Source organism: Macaca nemestrina, chromosome 1 (genome assembly GCF_043159975.1).
Source record: "Macaca nemestrina isolate mMacNem1 chromosome 1, mMacNem.hap1, whole genome shotgun sequence".
Taxonomy (NCBI): Eukaryota; Metazoa; Chordata; class Mammalia; order Primates; family Cercopithecidae; genus Macaca; species Macaca nemestrina.
In genome coordinates, this window is record NC_092125.1 from 178,901,760 (window position 1) to 178,927,966 (window position 26,207).

The window sequence follows — 26,207 nt, forward strand, 5'->3', positions numbered from 1 at the left end:
CACCTGGTCCTAGTGCTCCCTTTCCTCCAAATCCAAACTCCTTTTCCACACTTCCTCCTCCAGCCCTGCTCCCTAACCCTGGTTTCCTCCTTTATTCTCCTCTTCATCATCTTTTCCTTTATGGAGTCCAGAGCCTACAGAGTCTTTTTGCTTTTTTTTTTTTTTCATTTGATTCCTGTAAGAACACTGTGAGGTATGAACCCATTTTACAGGTAACAATAGGGGAAGCTAAGAGAAGCGAAGTAACTTGCCCAGCACACTCTGAACCTTCCAACTCAAAACTAATTAGGGGCCGGGCGCGGTGGCTCACGCCTGTAATCCCAGCACTTTGGGAGGCTGAGGCGGGCGGATCACAAGGTCAGGAGATCGAGACCACGGTGAAACCCCGTCTCTACTAAAAATACAAAAAATTAGCCGGGCGAGGTTGTGGGCGCCTGTAGTCCCAGCTACTCGGGAGGCTGAGGCAGGAGAATGGCGTGAACCCGGGAGGCGGAGCTTGCAGTGAGCCGAGATCGCGCCACTGCACTCCAGCCTGGGTGACAGAGCGAGACTCCGTCTCAAAAAAAAAAAAAAAAAAAAAAAAAAAAAAAAAACTAATTAGGGGTCTTGGCCGATAATTGAGTCAATCAGCCTTTGCTGTGCTTAGGGGCCACCCAGACCCAAAATATAGCAGCTGTCATCTGTCAGGGCCACCCTAGACCTGGGTCCTAGCCCATGAAAGCAGAAGTGGTTCTGGGTGGAAAGGATTCAGGTATAGGAGTCTTGAGATCTTTGGGACCTACACTTCCATTAGTTCCCTTGCAGGACCTTGGGCAAGGCCCATCCCTGTTTAAGCTGTGTCCTCATCTGTGGAATGTGGGCAATAAAGCCAGTCTGCCTTCCCCATAATCCACAGGGCTACTGTAAGACTCCAAGGAGGCAATGTTTGGGAACATTCTCCCTGATGGGAAGGATTGCGCAAATGAATCTCCCCCGTTTCCTACGCTCTCTCCCAGTCCCAGAATACCAATGGCCTGTGCTACCATTTATTAGAAGATGATTGTGTGGTCAATATCATGGGCTCCTAACCCCCAACAGGAGCTTAAGTTAGGTGCTCCACAGGCTGATGTCTCACTCTACATACTCTCCCAGGGAAATTGTACCCCAGCCCCTACACACAGATGAATCCCAAATCTGCTTCCGTCTCAGGTCCCTCAACTGAGCTCCATCCGTGTCCCTTTGTGGCCGCCATAGTCTGTTCAGGCTGCTATAATGGAATACCATCAACTCTGTGGTGTGTAAACAGCAAACATTTATTTCTCCCAGTTGTGGAGGCTGGGAAGTCCAAGATGAAGGCCTGGCAGATTTGGTGTCTGGTGAGGGCCTGCTTTCTGGTTCACAGATGCCATCTTTTCAGTGTCCTCCCATAGTGTGAGTGGTGAGGGAGCTCTGTGAAGGCTCTTTCATAAGGGCACTAATCCCATTCACTAATCCCTAATCAACTCTCAAAGGCCCCCACCTCCTAATATAATGACCTTGGGGGTTCGGATTTCATATGAATTTGGGGGGGACACAGTGTTCAGACCACAGCAGCAGCCAGCAGCCCTGTGGATATCTCCAGTAGCTTGCTGCACAGTCCCTTAAGCTTACTATGTCCAAATTGAACTCATCCCCTGCCCCACAGCCTGCTCCTGGTCCTGGGTTCACCACTCGATGTGGGCTCCATTGGCTCAGTCATCCACCCAGAAACCTGGGTGCCACACTCAGCGCCTCCCTCTCCCTCCTCCCTCCTCCATTCTGTCAATTACTAGGCTCTGAAAGTCCCCTTCCTCAGTCTCCTGCAGGCCTGGCCATCCTCTCCATTTTATGCTGCAAGGTCCGGCCACTGTTCCCTCAGCAGTTTCTGGCTAAGTCTCCCTGATGGTGCTCTTGTCCACACTGCCATCCAGTCCTTTCACTCCACGACATAGTGAGCTTCTTCTGCTTCCTTTTTTGTTTACTCCCTTTTATGCCCCAAAGCCCTCCTCCTTACTCTAATCAATCATTCTAGCATGTTTTATTAGCATTTGTTTTGTTTTGTTTTATAGAGATGGAGGTCTCACTATGTTGCCTCAGGCTGGTCTTGAACTCCTGGTCTCAAGCGATCCTCCCGCCTCGGCCTCCCAAAGTGTTGGAATTATAGGCATGAACCACCATACCTGGCCTCTAGTGTGTTTACTGTGTCTTCTCAGTTTCTAAGTGTTCTTGCAAAATGTGAATTCGTGTGTGTGTGTGTGTGTGTGTGTGTGTGTGTATGTGTATATATATATTTTAGACAGAGTTTCACTCTTGTTGCCCAGGCTGGAGTCCAATGGCACAATCTTGGCTCACTGCAACCTCCGCCTCCCAGGTTCAAGCAATTCTCCTGCCTCAGCCTCCCAAGTAGCTGGGATTACAGGTATGTGCCACCACGCCTGGCTAATGTTGTATTTCTAATAGAGATGGTGTTTAACCATGTTTGTCAGGCTGGTCTCAAACTCCTGACTCAGGTGATCCACCTGCTTCAGCCTCCCAAAGTGCTGGGATTACAGGAGTAAGCCACCGCGCCTGGTCAACTTTTGTGTATACATTCTTGATACACTTTTTCCCCTCAGCACTGGGTTTTAGGTCCCATCTAGCAGCCCCTAACTGCTGTGCAGGGCCCCACGGCACACATCTTCTCCCAAGAGACGGATACCCAGGCTGCCTCCTTTCCCCACCACCACAAAGAACACTGATCAACTTCCTCGTGCATCTCTCTTTATGGACCTGTGGAAGATTCCCCCGAGCTATGTATCTACAAGTGGAACTGCTCAGTCGTGGGTATGCATGAACTTAGTAAGACTGAAGTGACCGAATAATGACAGATGTCTACAGATTGCAGAAGAGCTGCGCCAATTTACCATCTCACCAGCAGTGCCTGAGGTTTCCTGTATCCCTAGGAGGAGGCGCCTTCTAAAGCAGGCATCTGCCTACACCCCTCCCCTGCTTAGCAGCCCACAGTGCCTTCCCACTCCTAGCTGGATGAAGTCTCCCTCCTTAACACAGCCTGCAGGGCTTCCCTGGCTCTAGCCTGGAACTCCTCTCCCCTCTCTCTCTGGGCTCTGTGCACTGCAGGACTGCAGTTGTTCCTTGGTCCCATGTGTCCTGCTCCCTTCCATACATGCTCTTTCCAAACCCCCTGCAGGGGAGTTTCTTCCCTGGGAAGCCTTATCTGACATTTCACCACCAGATGGTCTATGTACCTCCTCGGGACGCCACAGCCCCCATACTGACCTGCTGTGCTGTTGGTGTCTGTATATGTTTCTGACACTTTCATTAGACCAAAGTTTCTCAACCATGGCACTTTCAACAAATGGGATGGGGAACTCCTTGTTGAAGGACTGTCCTGAGCAGAGTAGGATGTTTAGCAGCATCCCCGGCTGCTACCCATTGGATGATAATAGCATACCCCCCAGCCCCCACAAGTGTAACAGCCAGAAACATTTCCAGACATTGTTAAATATTACCTGGGGATCAAAATCACCCCTGGCTGAGAACCACTGTATCAGACTATGAACTGCTAGGGCCTGGGACTGGGTCTTATTCATATGTGTATCGTGGCACCCAGAGCAGGGCTGGCCCAGATTAGGTGCTCAGTAAATGCTGCTAGAATCTGTGGTGGCCAATTACTGGGCAGAGACCCAAGAGCGGGACTCAGAATTCAGGGTTTTGGGATATGCATGATGTCGTGGGGGTGGGGCTGTCTCTTCTTTCCCTTTTTTCCCTTTCCCCGACAGCCACCCAAATCATCATCTCCTTTTGTTCTTATAATATGGGGCAGGGGAAACTGAGACATCCAGCAGACTCACTGTGTGGCCCTGGGGAAGCGACTTCATCCCTCTTCTTCCTCACTTATACAATATGGGCAAAACAGACTACGTAGGTCAATAGTTATTGACTGAGCCAACAAACCAACGCAAACTCCTCTCAAAGTGATGACTGCTCCAGAGCCTGGGGGATGTCCCAAAAGGAAACAATCAAGATAGAGAGGTAAGCCACATGACATTTATAGGGAGCATGGCTGGAGCTCAACCACCCTGAGGAGGGTTGGGGGCTCAGGGACGTCACTGCTTCAAGGACATCTTCCAGGAGCCCAGTGCCTGCATGATCCAGGAGCGCCGCTGGTGGGAAGTGGGCAGGTTCTCACAGCTGGAGCTCCAGTGGTGCGTGGTGGCCGGGTAACACACCCACGAGTCCCCGTGCGGCAGCCAGGAGTTCTGCCAGCAGCTGGCCAGGATGTGGTCCTGGACCTGGGCCGCGTAGATGCACACTGATGCTTCTGGGTCATGTCTCAAGTTTTCCAGAGCTGCATCATGGGGAAGGGAGAAGCCTCCTGTTAAGATCCAGGGCCCCATGTGGGTCTCATACCTAATTATTTCCATCTCCGTGCCTTGGCTTAAGCACCCTCTGCTTGGCATCCCCTCATCTCACTTTCCTCCTGGCACTTCAAATTATTCACATTTTTCAGAGCCTGAATCAAAATCCGCCTCCTCCAGGAAGCCTTCTTGGACTGTCCCAACCTACCTGAATGCTGTCATCATATTCCTTGGTTACAGAGTGAGTCAGTCCCCACTTAAGAGTCACCCTGCACTAAACGGCTTTCGGTCTCGCTTTTGAGCCTCATTTCCTTAATGAGATTGTGAGCTCCCCTAGGGTAAGGCTGTGTTCTGTCTCTTGGTAACCCAGTGGTACTTAATGCTATACTCATCCTGGATTAAAAACGAGTAAAACTGGCCAGGCGCAGTGGTTCACGCCTGTAATCCCAGTACTTTGGGAGGCAGAAGCAGGTGGATCACTTGAGGTCAGGAGTTTGAGACCAGCCTGGCCAACATGGTGAAACCCTGTCTCTACTGAATATACAAAAATTAGCCAGGCACAGTGTATGCCTGTAGTCCCAGCTGCTTGCCAGGCTGAAGCAGGAGAATCACTTGAACCAGGAGGGGGAGGTTGCAGTGAGCCAAGATCGTGCCACTTCTCTCCAGCCTGGCCAACAGAGTGAGACTCCATCTCAAAACAAACAAACAAACAAAAAACTAGTACAACTGAACTGAGTTGAAGACCCTTGTCTTGGGACACATCCCTTCCCTTTCCCTATTATCCACTGTGATTCTACTCGCTCTCTCACTGTCCCCTGAAATCTCACCAACGCGGGGCATGACTTACCAGCTTTCACTTCATTCAGACGATCTTCTGTCATTATGCTCTCCATGCAGGGGACCAGGGACCCTTGAGTGCAATCCAAGAAGTGAGGGCATTTGTCTTCTGACTTCGACCCCATCCCAACCCACTCTTAGACCAGAGCTCCTCAGAGATGCTTTTCCCATTATCCTCCAACCCCACACATGAGGACACAAAACTTCATTTGAACCCTGGGACACATTCCCCAAGAGGGGTCCTGAAAAGGATGGCTGGTCCAGTGGGCAGGATGGCACCAGGATAGGGGCAGTATCTGGGCTGCAGCTGACTCTGACAGTGCAGCCTCAGGCTAGCCCAGTACCCAGGCTGGGGCTCAGTTTCCTCATCTGTGACACAGGGAAGTGCTGCCTCTGCTATCCACCTCTATGGGGAATTTGAGCAGTAATAACATGTAAGACACTGAGCACCTTGCATACTTGTCAGGCATGGCTATAGCAGGGCCCCGGAGGGCTGAGACTCAGCTATGCTAGGTCAAGGATATGTTTCTGATGACTCCTCTGAGGCATTGCTCATCCCTCCCTTGCTCCCAGCCTGTGAGCCTGGCTCCTGCAGTACTTGCAGGTCCTTGAATGGGCTGTACCTCTCAGAAGGTCCTTCCTTCACTATTGTTTTTTGTTTGTTTGTTTGTTTGTTTGTTTTAGACAGTGTTGCCCAGGCTAGAGTGCAGTGGCATGATCATAGCGCACTGCAGCCTCAAACTCCTGAGCTCAAGCAGTCCTCCTGCCTCAGTCTCCTGAGTAGCTAGGACTATAAGCATTTGCCACTATGCCCAGCTAACTTTTTTAGTATTTGTTTTTTGTAGAGATGGGGTCTTGCTATATTGCTTAAGCTACTCTCAAATTCCTGCCCTTAAATGATCCTCTCACCTTGACTCCCCAAAGGACTGGGATTACAGGAGTGAGCCACCCTCCCTGGCCCCTCACTTCGTTTCCTGGTAATTCCTATTTGTCCTTGAATATTCAATTTAATAAGTGGTTCCTCCAGGAAGTCCTTCCTTGCTCCGGATAAGTTAGGTGCTTCTCTAAGTTTCCTGAGTATCTGTGAGCTTTTCTCTATCTGTTCATACCATATTGTATTTTACTTGTGATTTATTAATTTTATCTCTCACCAGACCAGAAGTTTCTTAATCTTAGATCCACTGAGGGGTGAGAGTGCGAGGACAAGGATCTTAGCATCCTAAAATTGCAGGCAAAATTGTATATATACGTGCACTTTTTTCAGGGGAGTATTCATAATTTTCTTCAGAGTCTCACAAAAAAGCCATAACTCAAAAAAGGTTAATAATCACTGCACTGCTCTGGGAGTTATCTATGGGCAGATCCAGGCTCTACTCAACTCTGTTTCCCCAGCACAGGCCCTGACATAGAGATGATTCCCAGGGTGTTCGACCCTCCATTTTAGAAGTGATTAATTTGGAGCAAGATTTAAAGAAATCAGCACATAGGAAGTAGATGTCTCTGTGAAGCCCTCACATTCTAAGGGATGCCTCCAGTCCTGGGCATTTTTCTTCTGCCCCAGCATGATCATGTTAACAGCCACCCCCTATCACCACACACCTTCATCAGCATCACCTCCTGAAGGGCTCTTTGTCGTTCTAGCCTAAGCATCATACCTCTCACAGAGTAGGGAATCAACGTTTGCTAAATAAACCAGCAGATGGGTGGATGGATGACTGGATGGGTGAAAACAGCAAATTAACTTGGGAAAGGTACTAAAAGAAATATCACTTCACAAATGGGATCATTTCCAAGCCTCTTTGCAACAAGGTCTCCTGGCCCTTGATGAAGGGCATGTGGTTATTTGGAGGGAGGGGTGAGTAATGGGAGGAGACACACCCACTTGCCATCAGAAGGGTCCTGTGGGGCCTCTGGTCAAGGGGAACGTGCTTTTGTTTGTTTGTTTGTTTGTTTCAAAAAGGCAGAGTTTGGGAATATGGGAAATAGAAGAATGAAGATTGCTAACATTGAGCACCTGTATGTGCCATCCCTCTCCCGCTTTTAAAAAATATTCTCATTCAGTCTGTGAAACAGGAGGTGATCCCTATCTTACAGATGAGGAAACTGAGGCTCAGTAGGAGTAAATGATCCAGTTAGCGTGACACAGGAAGGGAACCATGGAACTGAGATTCTACTTGACTCTTTTCACCACGGTACTTGGCTCCTCCTGCTGTTGGCAATGGGGGATTTGCCCAGGCTCCTGCTAGGCTTGTACCCATGCTGTACTCCAGAGAAAAGCAGCAGTTCTGCCATGTACAGTTGCCAAGGTTGTGACCTGCACAAAGACTTCAGACTGAACCCAGCCTGTGGCTCACTTCCTAAGCCATGATCTTAGAGCGGGGAAAACCATTCTAGTTTGCACCATGGCTGTCTGCTGGCCAAGCCTTGCACCCAAAGGGGGGCATCCACCCAAGTGCTGGAAGGGCTAGCAGCCTGGGAGGAAACAAATCAGAGAGCAGGCAGAGCCCTGGCAGCAGGATGACTTATGCCGGGGCAGGTTACCTATGAACATGACTGAGCACTTCCGGAGGGAGGCCCGTGAGTTCTTGGCATATTCCAGGCTCTGGCTGAGGAATATGAAGGCGCTGTCTTGGTGGGTGTTCACCTAGGACAAAAAGAAACCCCAAAAGTGCTGGCCCCTCAGAGGAACCAATTGCCCATCCACCCTTCTTGAAGGTAGGAATGGTGACCCTCGCCCCCTGCCTCCTAAATACATCTGCTGCCTCTGCATGAGCCCCCCAGAGGCCAGAGCTTATCTCCTCTTAGCTGATTAGAACAATCACTTCGATGATGTTCCTGCCTTGGGTGTCTCCTCTTCCAATTTGTCCCCGTGCTGCAGTCAGAGTGAAAGTTCTAAAATGCAGAACCAGCCAGAGATGGAAATGGACATGGCATGTGAGGGACATAGGTAAGGAGATAGTTTGACAAGGGTGAAGGATTCAAGGTATAGAGCAATGGGGATAAACTGGAGAGTTAGGGGGTCTTAAAAGCCCTTAAAAGCCAGACAAAAATAGGGCTTACTCGTACATTAGGAAATAGGAAGACAACATTGATTTATTCTTAATAGGACAGTGAGAAAGCCATGTTTTGGGTAAAATAGTCTGACAGAGGTAGTCAGGATGGATTTGACAGGTAGAAAGTGGGAGAAAGTTGTCCAGCTAAGGAGCTTGTCCAGCTAAGGAGCTGTTGAGGGAGAAGATGAGAAATCTGATCTGATAACTCTCCTGTTGATGACCTATGTATATCAAGGTCTAAACTCCTAGGCCTGGCATGCAAAGCTTCATGATCATATTCTGGGTCTGACCTTCCTTCCAAGTCTCAGTTCTTTCCACTGACTCCACCTGTCATGCCCACCATGCTGCACTCTGAGGACATGGCCAGCTATCCCCAGATCTGCACCCTCTACAAGAAATTGCTCCTATTTGGAGTGCCCTTCCCACTCTTCTTCACATCATAAACTCCCTCTCACTCTTTAAACCTCAGCTCAGATGCCACCTCCTCCCTGAAGCCTTCCACAGCCCTTAGGCAGAGCTCCATCCCACCACCCTTGATGTTTCTAGCAGATCTTGCTCATCTTTCTTCATGACACCTATGACACCATGCTGTAATTATCTATATTTATCTCCCCTCACTGTATCTGGAGCTCCCCCAAGAGAAGGGCCGTTTCACTCAGCTCAGAGTCTCAGCACCCTGGACAGGGCCTGGCTTGCAACAGGTGCCCAAAAAGTGTCAGATGAATGAATAAACAAATGAATGAATTGGTTACCAGCCCCTTCTTAAAGCTAAGCCTGGAGATTGACCTTCAAATGAGCAAGCTCTTGATGGCCTGAAGAGCAAAGAAGAAACTGCGGACTCAAAGAAGAAACTGAGGACCTGTAGAGGTCACAAGCTGGCAGCCACGGGCCACAGTAGCCTGCAGAGCAATGACAGGCACAGTGTTTAGAAGGTGCTACATCTGGCCAGGTGTGGTGGCTCATGCTTGTAATCCCAGAATTTTGGGAGGCCAAGGCGGGCAGATCACCTGAGGTCAGGAGTTCGAGACCAGTCTGACTAACATGGAGAAACCCCGTCTAAAAATACAAAATTAGGGCGTGGTGGCGTATGCCTGTAATCCCAGCTACTCAGGAGGCTGAGGCAGGAGAATCACTTGAACCCAGGAGTTGGAGGTTGCGGTGAGCAGAGATCACACCATTGCACTCCAGTTTGGGCAACAAGAGTGAAACTCCATTAAAAAAAAAAAAAAAAAAAAGGCCAGGCGCAGTGGCTCACGCCTGTAATCCCAGCACTTTAGGAGGCCAAGGCGGGTGGATCACGAGGTCAGGAGATCGAGACCATCCTGGCTAACATGGTGAAACCCCATCTCTACTAAAAATGCAAAAAATTAGCCAGGCGTGGCAGCGGGCGCCTGTAGTCCCAGCTACTTGGGTGGCTGAGGCAGGAGAATGGCGTGAACCCAGGAGGCGGAGCTTGCAGTGAGCCGAGATCATGCCACTGCACTCCAGCCTGGGTGACTGAGCGAGACTCCGTCTCAAAAAAAAAAAAAGGAGCTACATTGAATGCTAATTCATGTCCTATAAAAATGTAGGCCGGGTGCAGTGGCTCACGCCTGTAATCCCAGCACTTTGGGAGGCAGAGGTGGGCAGATCGCCTGAGGTCAGGAGTTCGAGACCACCAGTCTGGCCAACATGGTGAAACCCCATCTCTACTAAAAACACAAAAAAATTAGCTGGGTGTGGAGGTGCACCCCTGTAATTCCAGCTACTTGGGAAGCCAACGCAGGAGAATCTCTCGAGCCCCCTAAAGTGGAGGTTGCAGTGAGCCGAGATCACACCACTCACTGCACTCCAGCCTGAATGACAGAGTGAGAGTCTGTCTCAAAAAAAAAAAAAAAAAAAAAAAAAAGGTTTCTAGTTTTTCTCATGAAACTAGAGGAGCTGGCAAGAGAGGGGCCTGCACGGTGAGCTTGAGCTCTTCACCCCTACCTTCAATGGGGCCTGGGCTCTTTAGGTTGCTCAGGGACCACCACTTCCACACCACTCATGATTATCTGCCTGGTCATTGGCCACCGTAAGCATTTGAATTAGTGACCCTGGCAGGCACTTCCTCCAGACCTCTATTTCCCACTGGAATGTGATGGTAATATCATTAGACCCTCAACTGCAGAGGCTTTGAGCATTACTGATAACGGTGGTGGCCAAGGAGCTTTTCTCAGTCCAGTAACAATTTGTGGCTTTGTGTATTTATGTTAGATTGGTGTGGGGAGTGATGGACTCCCCAGTCAGATGTCCCTTCACACAGAAGGGATTAATTCCCCCAGCTCTGGGCATCACCTGGACTGAGAACTGCCTGGCCCAAGGTCAAGTCCTTCCCAGGGTGACTGGCATCCAGTGACAGATGAACACAGGAGTGTACAGACCTGACCCCCAGACCAAATTTGGGAATCTCCTGGCAGTGTTGGCTGAGACCTCTGCTGAAGCTGCATTGCAACTTGACTTCTCCCTTTGTTATTCCTGTTTCTTCCGCTCCCTTCCACGGGTATTGGTCCCAGGGGCACTCCCTCATGTGCTCACTGCTGCCCACAACAACAGGGAAGGTAGATTGAGACCGCAGGCAAAGCTTCCCAAATGACATGTGGAGGACTAGGCTTTATCCTGCAGAGTTGTGCTTTTGTGTGTGTGTGTGTGTGTGTGTGTGTGTGTGTGTGTGTGTGTGTGTGTATGTGCATGTGCGCGGCTTGCTCCTACCTCATGATGTTCACAGGTATTACCGAGAAAGGAAGCTCTGTGGTTAAATAAGTTTGGGAAACTATTATATAGACAACCATGAACACATTTCCTCAGCACAAAACATCTCAGAGCCTTTAGTATCCTGATGTCACTGCAAATCTCCAAGAGCAGAATGTCAGTTCAGTATTTCCCAAACTTACTTGTCTTCAAACTTCTTTTCCTCCCTCTGGGGCGTATTTTATGAGACTGGTGTTGCAGGTAATACACTCTGGGAATTGATGTTGTAGAAAAGGAGCCACTGCGGCCCTTGAGGCAGAGATCTCATACAAGCAGACTGTGTTTTAACAAGACCATTCTGATGGCCTGGGTGGGAAATGGATTGGAGCGGATGAAGTTAAAGGCTGGGAGATCCCTTGGGTGGCTGGGCCAATTAGCCTAACCAAGGGATGTCGGTGCCCTGAATTAAGGGCAATGACAGCGGCAGGGTGGGGAGGGAAAAGCAGATTCCAAGATACTCGGGATATTCAAGATTGATCAAGTGTGGAGGGTAAGGGAGATGAAGGAGCCCAAGATGATTCTAGGTTTCTGCTTGGGGGATATAGAGGGAAAAGGAGGAATTGAAAGGAAAAGGCACAGGCTCAAAAGAGACAAACTGAGCTTGAAGTGCCTGTGAGGTATGCAGGAAGCCACTGAACAGAGAACACTAGAAGTCGGGAGAGAAGCCAGAGGTGGAGATGAACATTCCAGAGCCAACAACTTGTAGTTGGTCATGGAAATAGGATGCTGGTGGGAAAAGAAGGAAGAGAGAGACACAGAACTAAGCACCTCCAACATGCTTGTAAGGAACCACTCTACTCTCTGGGAGCACTCACAAGGCACTTGCAAATTTTGGCCACTGTCTGCTGCTGGTTGTCCCAGGGCTTCCGGCTATAAGCTCTTTTTGGCAACTCCCAAGCCATGAAATAAGAACAGCGTAACAGGGTCTTCACACATTTCTGGGAACCAATAGGAAGAAAATATCAGAATTGTGGACAGCCAGACTATGGTCCAGAAAAAGGGATTTTGAAAACTCAGTTTCTTTTTGAAATTGTACAAGTGAAGCTGACCATTTTTAATTTTTTAAATTACTATTATTTTATTTTTATTTTGCACATGATTTAGGACCTTTTTCTTTTTTATACATCAGCTATGACCAGAAGCTGGCCATGTTGAGGAAGAATCCTGATGTGGGCACCTTTAGAAAACAGACATGGCTGGACATACATAACCGCCCCCAGGATTGTTTGCGACTCAGGCTTGGTTAAGGTAAAAAGAGGTGCACCCACAGGGCCCGAGGGAGGGCTAGAGGCTGCAGGGCTCACGCACACTCACCTGGCTCACCTTGGCGTTGCCCTCCTGCATGGTCAGCAGTAGGGGCACCAAGGTGCTGACCAGCTGCTCCTCCATGGCCTGGGTGCGTGGTGCCCGAAGTTTCTGGACCACCTTCCCATACAGGTTGATGCAGGAAGAGCGCACGTCCTCTCGTGACTGGGGAAGACCAAAGGCTCAGAGGGAGTCCCTCCTCTGGGACACCACTCACTGCGGCTGATCCAGAGCCATTGTTCCCCTCACTCAAGCCTAGGTCTGGAGCTCTCCTGACTCTTCCCAGCCAGGCCCCCACTAACCTAAAAGGCACCTGAGTGCTAAGTAGGAAAATGCCTTCCTCCCCTCCTCTGCTAGGGGCAGTTTAAAGAAAAAAAAAAATCTGGCCAGGTGCTGTGTCTCATGCCTGTAATCCCAGCACTTTGGGAGGCTGAGGCGGGGGGATCACGTGAGTCCAGGAGTTCAAGACCAGCCTGGGCAAGATGGGGAGACTCCCATCTCTACAAAAAATGCAAAATTAGCTGGGCATTGGTGGTGCATGCCCATAGTCCCAGCTATCAGGAGGCTGAGGTGCGAGAATTGCTTAAGCCAGGGAGGTCGAGCTGGGATCTTGCCACTGCACTCCAGCCTGGGTGCCAGACCAAGACCCTGTCTTTAAAACAAAAAGTACCCCCTCTAGATGAACCAGTCACAATAAGATGATCCTCTCTGGGGAGACTCGATTGTGAAAGGGCTTCCTCCGTCAGAACCAGTTAGAATAAGGAACCTTTACAAAAAGATGTGGACCAGCTGGGACAAAGTTCCTCTCCCAGTAGGCTGACCCATCCCTGCCCAGGTCCCAGTGGGGGCACAGGAGGCAATGCAGCCCCCAAGGTAGAAAGGACCCCCTCTCGATCCCTCCCGCTCCTTCGCTCTGTGGGGTCCTCACGTCGCTGAAGTGCGGTAGCAGGATCTGCAGCATCTCCACATAGACCGCACTGTCCATCAGCTTCCGGTCCCGCCCCTTGAAGACGGCCTTGAGGTTGTGGACTGCTTCCACCACCAGCATCCCATCCACATTCTTCAGGCCCTTCACCATGGAGGGCAGGAGGGCCTGCACCTTGGCAGTCTGCGGGGCAGGAACATTTGGGATGAGGGCTCCTACCTGAGCTAGCAAGTAGGAAGAGACCCAGCCTCTGATTCACTGAAATGAACTTGGTGACCCAATCCCCACTTCCAGGCCTTGGCCTATGCTGTCCCACCTGCCTGGAATACCCTCACCCAACCTCTTGCTGCTCCTCAAAGCCCTCTTTGGCCTCACTGAATCCTTGGCTGGGACCCCTGAGGCCCTTTGCTGCCTACCCCCTTCCTTGGTTCTAGGCAGATGACACGCTGTGTCATTAGTTAGCTTTCTGAGTCTATGTTCTGTCCTTTCATAGCAGCTACATCATGAACTGCAACAATGCCTGGTAGAGAAAAACAAAGCACTTTTAAAAATGCTAATGATGCACCAACAATCTGGGCTCAGTTTCCTGATCTGTAAAATAGGAATACTTGTGCCACCCTTTGCCCTTCCTATACACACTGCCTTTAGAATCATTGTGAAAAACCTAGATTGGAAACTACTCAAAAGGAATAAAATAGATAGATTTTTAAAGGATATCTATTTTAGAGATGGAGCAACTGAGGCTGAGATAGAAATGGTCTCTGATTCCAGCTGTGGGCTTCTCAGGGACTTTAATGGCCAAGCTCTGTCCTTCCTCCAGCCTGGGGCCTGGGTGGGCCAGGCTTTGCTCCGCCTCCCACTCACCTTGTCAGTCCTGCGGGCCAGGATGACCAGGCCTCGAATGGACAGCACCTTCATGATGGGGTCATGGTGGCTCAGGCCTTCTGCCATCCGCCCCAGAGAGTATTCCTCGGGGATCCGGCGCACCTGCTCCATCTGGAGGAGCTGAGGGAGCAAAGGGTCATTACTTCCCAGGCTGAGGCGGGCAGGGCAGCCCCCTGGCCTCCCATGCACGGGGATTGCACATTGGATAACAGGCTCAGCTCTGCCCAGAGCTTCAGACTTGCGAAACCAACAGATTGCTGGAAGTCTCCGTCTGGTGTCCCTCAGCACCGTGCAGCAAAGCTGAGTGTGTCACTCTCCAGCTCCAAGCCCCTATGACTGCCCGTTGTTGCCTTTACTGTCAGGCCTCTGCCTGCCCTGTGGCCTCATTAACAGCAGCATGCCCACCCCCCAGCCCACACCCTCACCACCAGTCAGCCAGCTTCCAACCAAGCTGTCCCCTGTTCCCTGAACTACCCAGGCTGTTCCACCCCTTCTGTGCTGGCAAAATGCCCTTCTGCTGGGATGCCACCTCCACTCTGACCCCTGCCACCTCACAGGGCTCCAACTAAAACTCAGAGCCTTGAAGCTAGGCTTGACATTGCCCCTGGCCTCATTTAGGCTGAGTGCCTTCTTCCCTGGGGCCCTAGGTGCCCTGGGCTTCCTCCCGAAGCAACACCTGGAAACCTTCAGTGCCTCCATCTGCCTCCCCTGTCTAACGGGGCGCTTCTCTGAGGACAAAACCCGAGTTGTTCCTCCATGGGCCCCTGTTAACTGACATCAACTCTGGTGCGGAATATGTGCTTAGGGACTGCTTGCTGCATGAGTTCAGGTCCAACATGAATCTTGGCTCGGGCTGGGCACGGTGGCTCATGCCTGTAATCCCAGCAACTCAGGAGGTCAAGGTGGGTGAGTCACCTGAGGTATAGAGTTCGAGACCAGCCTGGGCAACATGGTGAAACCCCCGTCTCTACTAAAAATACAAAAAATTAGCCGGGTGTGGTGGCATGCGCCCCAGCTACTCCGGAGGCTAAGGCAGGAGAATCACTTGAACCTAGGAGGCGGAGGTTGCAGTGAGCCAAGATCACACCACCGCACTCCAGCCTGGGCAACAAAAGCAAGACTCCACCTGGAGAAAATAAAAGAAAGGAAGGAAGGAATGGGAAGGAAGGAAGGAAGGAAGGAAGGAAGGAAGGAAGGAAGGAAGGAAGGAAGGAAGGAAGGAAGGAAGGAAGGAAAGAAAGAAAGAAAGAAGGAAGGCCGGCCGGGCGAGGTGGCTGACACCTGTAATCCCAGCACTTTGAGAGGCTGAGGCAGCTAAATCACCTGAGGTCGGGAGTTTGAGACAGCCTGGCCAACTTGGGGAAACCCCGTCTCTACTAAAAATACAAAAATTAGCTGGGCGTGGTGGCGGGTGCCTGTAATCCCAGCCACTCAGGAGGCTGAGGCATGAGAATCACTTGAACCTGGGAGGTGGAGGTTGCAGTGAGCCAAGATGGCCCCACTACACTCCAGCCTGGGTGACAAGAGCGAAATTCCATCTAAAAAAGAAAAGAAACTTGACTCCTTTCCTCCTTAGGCGTGCCCTCCTCTTGCACTCCCTGTGGCAGGGTTAGCACTACCAGCCCCCCATCGTCCAAGCTGCACACCAGCCTCACCTTCATCTCCCTCCTCTCCCCCACTGGCCTCCGCACCCACAGCAGCCAACAGGTCTTCAATGCCCACTGCATCACTCTCATAAACGCTTCTCCCCTCCATGCTCTTGCCTGACATCTCCTGTGACTGTGGGGCCCATGGGTCTGCATTGTGGGAGGAAAGAACTGGGGAGAGGCAGACTGGAGGAGGGGGCAGGACAGGTCACCAGGGGGAGGAGGCAGAAAAGGAGGAGCTCCACCTATCCCCCGCCCTCCACCAATTTACACCACCAATATTCAGGCCTGCTGTGCATAGCTTCTGGGCTGGGCACTGGAGACACGGAAAAGAGTCACGAGAACCCTAACAGCAATTTAACTGACTCACAGATAGCACTTCCTATGTGCCAGGCACTGTTCTAAGTGCTTTATGTGAACTCACTATCCTCATCAAAACTCTAGGAGATGGTCATCATTGCCATACTACAGGTGAGGAAACTGAGGCACAGGCAGGTTAAGTGACTTGCCCAAGGTGGCACAGCTCCCTTAAGGAGTTCACTGCCACTGGGAGAAGGGAGCACACACACCATCACAGCAGAGAGGGTGACAGGAAGCCAGGGCAGAGGGGATGAGCTGCGGGTGGGGGGCAGCGTCTGAGCTACATCAAAGCACCCCGGCTTTAATGGGGGGCTGACTCTGGCCAGGAGCAGGCACCTCTTCTGGGGAGGTGGAGAAGACTGAACCTGGGCGAAGACCCTTGCTGCAGGGAGGAAGGGCCGCTGCTCAGGAGTCCAGGGAATGCTGGGGACAAGTTAAACCTAGAGTCCCTGACCTTGTGGTGGACATAGGAATGCCCCATAAGGTCTGGCAAGATCCAACCTCCCTCCTCTCATACAAAAACCCATGTGGTAGCCACTAACAGACTTAGAAGTGCCTCTCCCAAGAGGCTGACCAAAATAGAGGACTGAGTCCGGCAGGCCTGCTCTGAATCTCTCTGGACTCTCTGAGCTCTGTGACCTTGAAAAATTCCCCTTAACTCCCCTAAGCATGGGTGTCACAAATCCTTCTCGGCAGGGTTGCTGTGCAGATTAGTGAGATAACGTTTGAAAGAGGTCAACACACGTTGTACAGCACGTTGTAGGCCTGTAAGAAATGGTAGTTTCCCTTTCTCTTTCCCTCATCATGGTCAGGGAAATTGGAGTTAGAACTGGGTGGAGCTGGGGCTGGAACCCAGGACTCCCAACCCCAGGGCCAGGGTTGTTCTCCCTGGAGGTGACACATTTTGCTGGTACCTGCAGAGCCAGGCAGTGTTTATTCATCCATCCCATCCCCACTTCTTGGGGCACCTGGGGGTGCAATGCCAATGTGACATGGCCCCTTCTCCCAACTCACAGCCCACCTGGAGTGGCAGAAAAGATGACAAAAGCACCTAGGATGTCGATGCTGCCTCTTGTTCATTTGGCAAACTTTCAGGTTCAGCTTAAATGTCATCTCCTCCAGGAAGCCCTCCTTAACCTTCACACTATCCAAGCAGACAATGAGATTCCTGCCTCTGACCCTCACTATACAGACCCTGGTGATAGCCCAGACCTGCCTCATGACAACTATCAGGTCACAAGAGCTAGGTAAGCATGGTGGTTAAAAGAGTGGGTTTTACACTGTCAACAGACAAATGGATAAACAAAATGTGGTATGTACATGAAATGAAATATTCAGCTTTAAGAAGAAAGGAAATTTTGGCCAGGGGCGGTGGCTCACGCCTGTAATCCCAGCACTTTGGGAGACCGAGGCGGGCGGATCATTTGAGGTCAGGAGTTCAAGACCAGCCTGACCAACATGGGGAAACCCTGTCTCTACTAAAAATACAAAAATTAGCCGGACATCGTGGCGCTTGCTTGTAATCCCAGCTACTCAGGAGGCTGAGACAGAAGAATTGCTTGAGTCTGGGAGGCAGAAGTTGCAGTGAGTCAAAATCACGCCACTGCACTCCAGCTTGGGCAACAGAGCAAGACTCCATCTCAAAAAAAAAAAAAAAAAGTAAGGAAATTCTGACGCATGCAACAATTATAGATAAATCTTGAAGACATTATGTTTAGGGAAACAGTCAGGCACAAAAGGACAAATATTGTATGATTCCACTTACATAAGATACCTAGAAGAGGCAAATTCATAGAGATAGAGAGTAGAATAGAGGTTACTAGGGGCTGGGGGAGGTGGAACAGGGAGTTTGCATTTAGTGGGTGTCGAGTTTCAGTAGTGAAAGATACGAAAGTTCTGGAGATGAATAGTAGTGATGGTTGCATAACAATATGAATATATTAATGTCATTGAACTGTACACCTGAAACGGTTAAAATGGCAAATTTTATGTTACGTATATTTTACCATGTTTTTTTAAAAACTAAAAGGAAAGGGGAGGGTTTTAGAGCCCGAATGTCTGGATTTGAATCCTGGATCTGCCACTTACAAGCTGTCTGGTCTTGGGAAAGTTTCTTAAATTGATGCCTCGGGGTTTTTTTCTCTAAAATGGGGCATAGAATAGTATCCGAGTCATAAGATTAGTGTGAGACCAAATGAATCAGTGTGTGTAAAGCTCTTAGAACATGCTTGGAAGACAGTAAGTGCTCAATAAATATTAGCTATTATTGTTAGCAAGTCCCTCTCTTCCAGGTCTGTCCCTACCAACTGCTCCTGACTCACCTCTCCCCAGCACCTCCCCAACACACACTCAGCTTAGATGTCACCTCCTCCAGGAAACCCTCCTTCCCTGATGCCTCCCTCCCTCAAGTCACTTGTTTCCCTACCACAGCCTGGATGGCCCCATCATAGCCCAAGTCACTCACTGGCATCACTCCCATGTTATAACTGGGGTGTCCTCTGTGTCCTCTGCCACACCAAAAGTTCCTTGAGGGCAGGGTAGAGTCAAATTCACCTTTATATGTCTGGTGCCTGACACACAGAGGTGCCCAGCAAAGGTTGTTGGTTCCCTGGGCACTAGGGGAGTCTGGTTAAGAGTGGAATGGGGTAAAGGGTGGAGAGACAGGGAGAGGAGGGAGGGAGACTAACAAGGTCATCATAGTCAAGAGAAATCACGCCCGTGGGAAGGCTTTGTAAACTATAAAGTACTGTTTACATAGGAGAAATGACCAGTGACGTGAACCGAGACCCGGGAGGAGGTCCCACTGTGTACCAGCTGCCCCTGTTGGTACCTCCACGAAGAAGGCGGTGGCCGTGATCTTGTGCTTCTCGTCGCCTCGCTCCAGGAGCGGGATGAGCAGGTAGAGGATGCGGCACAGCTCCTGGCAGGAGTAGTGCACCATGGCCCTGGGGGTGGGGAGGAGGAGCAGTCCCCTCAGGTCTCCAGCCCCAGGGGGACCTGTGGGGGGAAGTTGCTTGTGACACTGGAAATCCTGGGTAAGCCAGGATCACCTGGATTCGGGCATTCCCAGGATTTTCCACCTGGGTGGGATCTCAGAGGTCATCTGGTTTCACTGCTTCATTTAACAGATGAAGAAACTGAAGCCCAGAAGGGGAAAGAGACTTGCCTGAGGGCACAGCACAAATCAATAAGAGAGGCAGGCTGAAGACCCTCAGCTGCACAGGACCACGTCAGGCAGCAGAGCGAGGAAGGAGAGGGTGTGAAGGCCCACTCACCAAGCACCAGGCAGCAGGCACACGCTTTCACATTGTTACTCCATCTGATCCTTCGAAGCAGGTTACTGTTATTATCCCCATTTCATAGGTGAGGAAACAGAGGCTCTAAGTGTGAACTGCCCACGGTCACAGAGCTAGAAAATGGCAGAGCTGGAGCCCCAACCGAGGGCTCACGTTCCAGCTGCCTGGTTCATTCTACTAAGCCAGTGGTCCTCTAAGTGCCACCCCCACCCAACCAGAGCATCAGCACCAGCTGGAAGCTTGTTAGAAGTGAACCATCCCAGGCCAGGCGTGGTGGCTCAGGCCTGACCACTTTGGGAGGCTGAGACGGGCAGATCATTTGAGGTTAGGAGTTCAAGACCAGCCTGGTCAACATGGTAAAACCCCGTCTCTACTAAAAATACAAAACAAATTGGCTGGGTGTGGTGGCGCATGCCTGAAATCCTAGCTACTTGGGAGGTTGAGGCAGGAGAATCACTTAAAACCCCAGAGGCAGAGGTTGCAGTGAGCCGACATCGTGCCACTGCACTCCAGCCTGGGTAACAGAGTGAGACTCCATCTCAAAAAAGAAGTGCACCATTCCAGATCCACTAAGCAGGAACTCTTAGGGCGGGGGCACAGCAACCAGTGTTTTAACAGGCCCGGCAGGTGATTCCATTGCACACTTAAGTCTGAGGAGCACTGCGTTACACTCCACCATCAGTGAATGTAGTGCAGTCTGGCAACCACGCCTGGAGTCTGGAATGAGATAGCTGGGTTCAAATCCTGGTCCCAGCACTAGCTGTGTCACTTGGGGAAAGATGCTTAACTTCTCTGGGCTTCCATTTCCTCATGTATAATGCTGGGATAATAATAGTGCTATTTCACTGAGGGCCGTGGCTCACGCCTGTAATCCCAACATTTTGGGAGGCCAAGGCAGGCAGACCACCTGATTTCAGGAGTTTGAGAACAGCCTGGCCAACATAGTGAAACCCCATCTCTACTAAAAATACAAAAATTAGCCCAGCATGGTGGCGCATGCCTGTAATCCCAGCTACTCTGGAGGCTGAGGCAGGAGAATCGCTTGAACACAGGAGGCAGAGGTTGCAATGAGCAGAGATCGCGCCACTGCACTCCAGCCTGGGCGACAGTGCAAGACTCTGTCTCAAAATAAATAAATAAATATGCTACTTCATCGGTCATGGTGAGAATTAAATGGGATCATCCATGCGACAGCTCTCTGCATGGTGCCTAAAGCATAGTAAGTGCTCAGCAAATGTGATTGTGTCCTGAGATCCTGGGGAAAGCACCACCAGGAGCACTCAGGGTTCAGGGCTAAGATGCAGGCTCTCCTGCAGGAGCCACAGCGTTGGAATCAAGGTGTTCCCTCTTGACCCCATGGGAAGTTGTGCGTGGCCTAGGGAAGAGCTTTGGTCAGCAGGTCACTTCTCAGCTCTGCCACTTCCTGTCTGTGTGACTTTGGGCACATGACAATTCCTCCCCAGACTTGGCATGTTCCTGTGCAAAATATGTATTAATCACCCCTGCCCCACCAGTGACTATAACTGTAGTAAAAATTAGCCTGTGTGGAGCTCTTACCATATGCCAGGGGCTGTTCAAAGTACTTTAATTAATCCTCTCCCCAACCCTCAGAGGTGGGTCTGACTATTATTTCCACGCTATTGAGGGAGAGTGGAGACTCAGAGGGAAGGAACTTGTCCCGGGTCACACAGGTGGCAAGTGGCAAGCTGGGATTCAGATGCAGTCAGGCCATCTGCAAGGCCACACCTCAACAACTCGGTTATACCACCGTTTCTGTATTGGCATGGGAACTAAATTCATAATGCACGAAGGAAAGGTGCTTTGTGGATAGTCTAAGTGCTCCACAATGGCCAGGAACCTCTGAAGAGTGAGTGCCATCTTTAACATTTGTATTGTCCACCTGCTGAGGAAGACAGCACCCTCTCCGCTATAGTGAAGAGGTGATAGACTGAGGAAAGCGTCTTGCCCAGAGAGAGATGCAAACCCAAGTCCATCAGAAGATCCTGAGGTCTCCCTCTTTCTCCCTCCCACCCCAACCCCAAGGTGGTCCTGGGACTCACCTTGCCAGCAGGGCCACTCCGCGGTGGTGGCTCTCCGCCTGCTCCATGAGCTCCCAGCCGCGCTGGTCCTCCAGAAAGGTGGTCTCATAAGAGCAGCCCATCCTCAGCAGCAGGGTTTTCACCACTTTCACCACCCAGCTGCCAAGACAAGGCAATTGAGACCTCATGCCTAGCCGGGCTCTAGCAGGCCGAGCCTCCCCCCACCCCGACCGTTCCTGCCATCTGGCCTGACAAACTTCTCTTCACCATGTTAGGTAGGGGTATCCAGTGTATCCACAAAGGGTGACTTTTTACAAATAATCATTAGCTTTTAGAACAAAAGAGGAAACAGAAGCAAAGTCCACCTCCCTATGAAGGCTGTGCTTTTACCTCTGGGACCAGCCTCTCTCTCACCCTCCACTCCACATCAGCCATGGGCTGGGCAGGCAGCTTCTCTGCTCACTCACAGTCTCCTAACTGGGCCGAGTCCCTCTCCAACTCAGGACACTTAAGGAGTGATTCTCAAACTGGATGCCCAGCAGCAGCCCTTGGGGAGCTTTTATGACCCGCCAACTGACCAGACTGGGGCTCCTGAGTAGCTGGGATTACAGGCCTGCGCCACCACACTCAGCTAATTTTTGTATTTTTAGTAGAGATGGGGATTCCCCATGTTGGCTAGGCTGGTCTTGAACTCCTGATCTCAAGTGATCTGCCCACCTCGGCCTCCCAAAGTGCTGGGATTAGAGGCGTGAGCCACCGCGCCTGGCCTACATACACTTTTATTAAAATAAAAGCTGACACTGTATAGAACACAGCTTACATTTAAACAAAGTTTTCCAGAAACCTAAACATTTGCTGAAAGAGTTTATGGTGCACTTTGTGGACATACCTCAGATGATACTGAGAGCTGATGGCTCTCATGATTCCAAAGAAAGGACTTAAGTAATCAGGTAGTCCTCAGAAATTTGCCCTTCATTTTCAGGTTTTTGCTTTTGTAATGAATATTGATCCGGTGTGAAAATAAAAGTTTCTCCTGAGGCCAGAATTTTAGAATCATTCAACCTCTGTGCTTATTGTTTGAAATGTGTGCTATCAATGATAGTCTCCCACTGGCAATGCCTTCAGCATTCAGAGTTACAAACAAAAGGGAGGGAGAAAGACAGGCAGGCTCCGAGCGTTGTCCAGTTCCCCCATCACCATTCTCTTCCCTCTGCAAGTGGCTGGCTGAATGGCTAAGCTGAGATGTACAGGCTTTTGTCTGAAGAAAGGTTGTTCTCTTCGAGTTCGGGCACTAGCACCTTCACCTAAAACAGAATGAGCCTCCTGCATATGTTCCTCCGGTGACCGGACCACCCTCCCCTCCCTGTGTGTCCCTATCTCCAGGGTCATCGTTTTGGACACCTTCTTACAAACTGGCTTGGGCACAGATTGAGCTCCGGAGCTCAGAAGGGAATGACCTGACTTAGAGGTTCTAGGTAGCCACGGCTTGGCCAGCCCTCCCAGTCCTCATTTGTTGTGTGACGAATATGTATTTGGGCCAAAACTTCTGAACTCAGAACTGCATCATTTGTAGTTGATCCTCTCTGTCACTTCACCTCACTCCCTCAATCAGGCTTCATATTTTCACAAAAATGATCCTGGGTTTCCCCTCCCCCTCCCTCCCACCCTGACCCCAAGGTGGTCCCAGGCCTCACTTCCCTCCCTTCTCACCCCATTCCCAAAGTTATACCTGCGACAGCCCAGATGGCGCCCACGCTGCTTGGTGGAAAAATAGAGTGGAAACTCTTGGGAGGAGGGCTGTGCTATGGGTGATGGGGTGGCTTTTGTGTCCCCAAACACTCACTCTGCAAGTTTCACCCTTCTAAAAGGCGTTCTCAGCAAAGTGGAGCAAGGGACACCTTGAAATATTCACTCTCTGTCCCTGCACTGGGACACCAGAGCCAATGATTGATTTGACATGGAGTTGCTTTCTTTTTTTAAGATAGGGTCTCACTCTGTCACCCAGGCTGGAGTGTAGTGGCATGAACATGGTTTACTGCAGCCTTGACCTCTTGGACTCATGCGAACCTCCTGCTTTATTCTTCCGAGTAGCTGGGACCACACACCTGGCGAATTTTCTATTTTTTTGGAGTGATGGGTTTTCGCCATGTTGCCTAGGCTGGTCTCAAACTCCTGGCCTCAAGCAATTCTCCTACCTTAGCCTCCCAGAGTGCTAGGGTTACAGGTGTGGGCCACTGCACCCAGCTGGAGCTGCTTTAAAGCCCAGGGCTGCTGAAAGTTTCACCTTCCTGGAAGGCACAGAAACTGGGCTTCACAGGACAAGCTCTCAGGCCACTCCCTCCTCCTCCTTCAAACCCAAGCTGTTTGCAGAGGTAATTGTTGCACTCATTACCAGAGCCTGCCTCTCCTCTAGGGAGGATGTGACCACGTTGTGTGCTGTCGTTCTGTGGAGCTATTCCACCTCATCACTGCAGTCTGGAGCACCCACAATTTGCTCCGGTGCCATACCCCAGAGGATTCATTTCCTGTATAAATCACCACAACCTGGGTGGCTCAAAACAACAGAAACAAATTCTTTCGCAGTTCTAGAGACCAGATATCCGAAATCAAGGTGTCAGCAGGGCCACAGTCCTCTGAAGAGCCCAGGGGAGAATCTTTCCTTGCCTCTTGTGGCTTCTGGTGGCTCCCAGCACTCCTTGGCTTGTGACCACATCACTCACTCTCTGTCTTCATCAGCCTTCTCCCCTTTGTCTGGGCCTCTCTTCTCCTTATAAGGCCACTTGGCATTGGATTCAGTGCCCACATGGTTAATCCAGGAGGACCTCATCTTGAGATCCTTAATTATATCTGCAAATACCCTTTTTCCAAATAAGGTCACCTTCATAGGTTCTGGACAGACATGTTTTTTGGGGGCCACCATTTAGACCACTACATCTCATGGCTTTTCTGGCCCCCCTTCAGCCTGGCACATGCCTGCCTCTGCTTTTTCTGCCTCTCAGGCTGCTTCTGAGATGCTGAGGTAAGGTGATACTTGGGCACTCCTCCAGCTTCTCCTTGATGTCCTCAGTTGAGCCACAGCCTCTGCATTGGCAGGTCACACCTTTCATCACTCCAAGGTCAAGAACTGTTTCCCATATGTGTTCCTCCTCCCCCTCCAGAGCCTCCTTTTTTTCCCTAGAGCCCGTCAGCTTTCTGGGCGATGCTCTCAGGTGGCGTCTACAAGCATGAGCAGGAGGGGAATGGGAACTGGCCGCACTGCTGGCAAATGGTGTCTTGCTGGGATGCAACCCCATCTGGTCCTCACAGCACACCAGTGGGGCAGGAATCATTTATCCATTTCATAGGCAAGGAAACCAACTGCCAAGAGATAAAATTCATTTACCCAAAATACAACGTTCTAGGTGATGAAGCCAGGATTTGAATCCAAGACCTTCAGACAGAAGCCCACTACACAACTGCTTGCCCTCTGCCTCTCTAAATGCACCTTTCTGTGCATAACACACAATAGGAGTCATAGAAGTAAAAACTGATAAACGGCTACATGAAAATTAAACATTTCTGGCCTGGACATGGTGGCTTACACCTATAATCCTAGCACGTCGGGAGGCCAAGGTTGGAGGATCACTTGAGCCTAGGAGTTTGAGACCAGCCTGGGCAATATGGCAAGACCCTCATCTCTACAAACGATGTGACGGAATCTCGCTGTGATGCCCAGGCTGGAGTGCACTGGTGCGATCTTGGCTCACTGCAACCTCTACCTCTCAGGTTCAAGCGATTCTCCTGCCTCAGCCTCCTGAGCACCTGAGATTATAGGCGCCCACCACCACACCAGCTAATTTTTGTATTTTTAGTAGAGATGGGATTTCACCATATTGGCCAGGCTGGTCTTGAACTCCTGACTTCGAGCAGTGAAGTCAGGCTCAAGTGGGAGGATTGCTTGAGCCTGGGAGGTCAAGGCTGCAGTGAGCCATGTTTGCACCATTGCACTCCAGCCTGGGCAACAGAGTGAGACCCTGTCTCAAAAAAAAAAAGAAAAGAAAAAAAGCAAACTCAATGTCATTCATGATAAGAGAAACACATACTAAAACTACAGCAAAATTCCATTTTTTAACTCTAATATTGGCAAAGATAAAAATGTTTTATAACTCATTGTGTTGGCAAGGGTGTGGGGAAATAGATACTCATGCACTGCTGGTGGCAGTGTCCTCTGTGAGAGGCGATTTGGCAAACTGGATGTTTTAGGACTCACTCCATTTTATCCTTTATCATGCAATGGTCAGGAGCTTTTTTCTATCACCTTAATATGTAATGCAGAAGCCCTTTGATGTGCGCATTCTACTTTCAGGAATTGTCCTACATATGCAATCGCACGTACACATAAAGACATGTAAACAAGCAAACTCACTGCAGCCTTGTAATTGCCAAAGGCTGGAAATCAGTGAAATCCAGAGAAGCCTGGTTAAATAAATTACGGTGCACTGGGATCCTATACGTAGAGATACTATGCAGCTGTTAAAAATAAGGAGAGAGCTTGGCCGGGTGCAGTGGCTCACGCCTATAATCCCAACACTTTGGGAGGCCAAGGTGGGTGGATCACCTGAGGTCAGGAGTTCAAGACCAGTCTGGCCAACATGGTGAAACCCTGTCTCTACTAAAAATGAAAACAATTAGCTGGGCATGGTGGCAGACACTGGTAATCCCAGCTACTCGGGAGGCTGAGGTAGGAGAATTGCTTGA

The 26,207-nt window shown here is 50.3% G+C and overlaps 1 protein-coding gene across 2 annotated transcripts in view; it reads right to left on the reverse strand.

The window, feature by feature from the left end:
• Positions 1-4,022: 4,022 nt before the first annotated feature.
• Positions 4,023-26,207, reverse strand: part of LOC105495109 (maestro heat like repeat family member 7) — a 70,994-nt gene continuing 48,809 nt past the window's right edge. For both annotated transcript variants that reach the window (XM_011764320.3, XM_011764321.3), the window contains exons 16-24: positions 21,492-21,629; positions 18,966-19,080; positions 14,109-14,249; positions 13,248-13,427; positions 12,329-12,484; positions 11,830-11,952; positions 7,734-7,836; positions 5,203-5,265; positions 4,023-4,345 (exon numbers count right to left, since the gene is read on the reverse strand). In XM_011764320.3, coding sequence (XP_011762622.2) covers positions 4,104-4,345; positions 5,203-5,265; positions 7,734-7,836; positions 11,830-11,952; positions 12,329-12,484; positions 13,248-13,427; positions 14,109-14,249; positions 18,966-19,080; positions 21,492-21,629 — 1,261 coding nt within the window. In that variant the 3' untranslated portion in view covers positions 4,023-4,103. The remainder of the gene's footprint in view (positions 4,346-5,202; positions 5,266-7,733; positions 7,837-11,829; positions 11,953-12,328; positions 12,485-13,247; positions 13,428-14,108; positions 14,250-18,965; positions 19,081-21,491; positions 21,630-26,207) is intronic.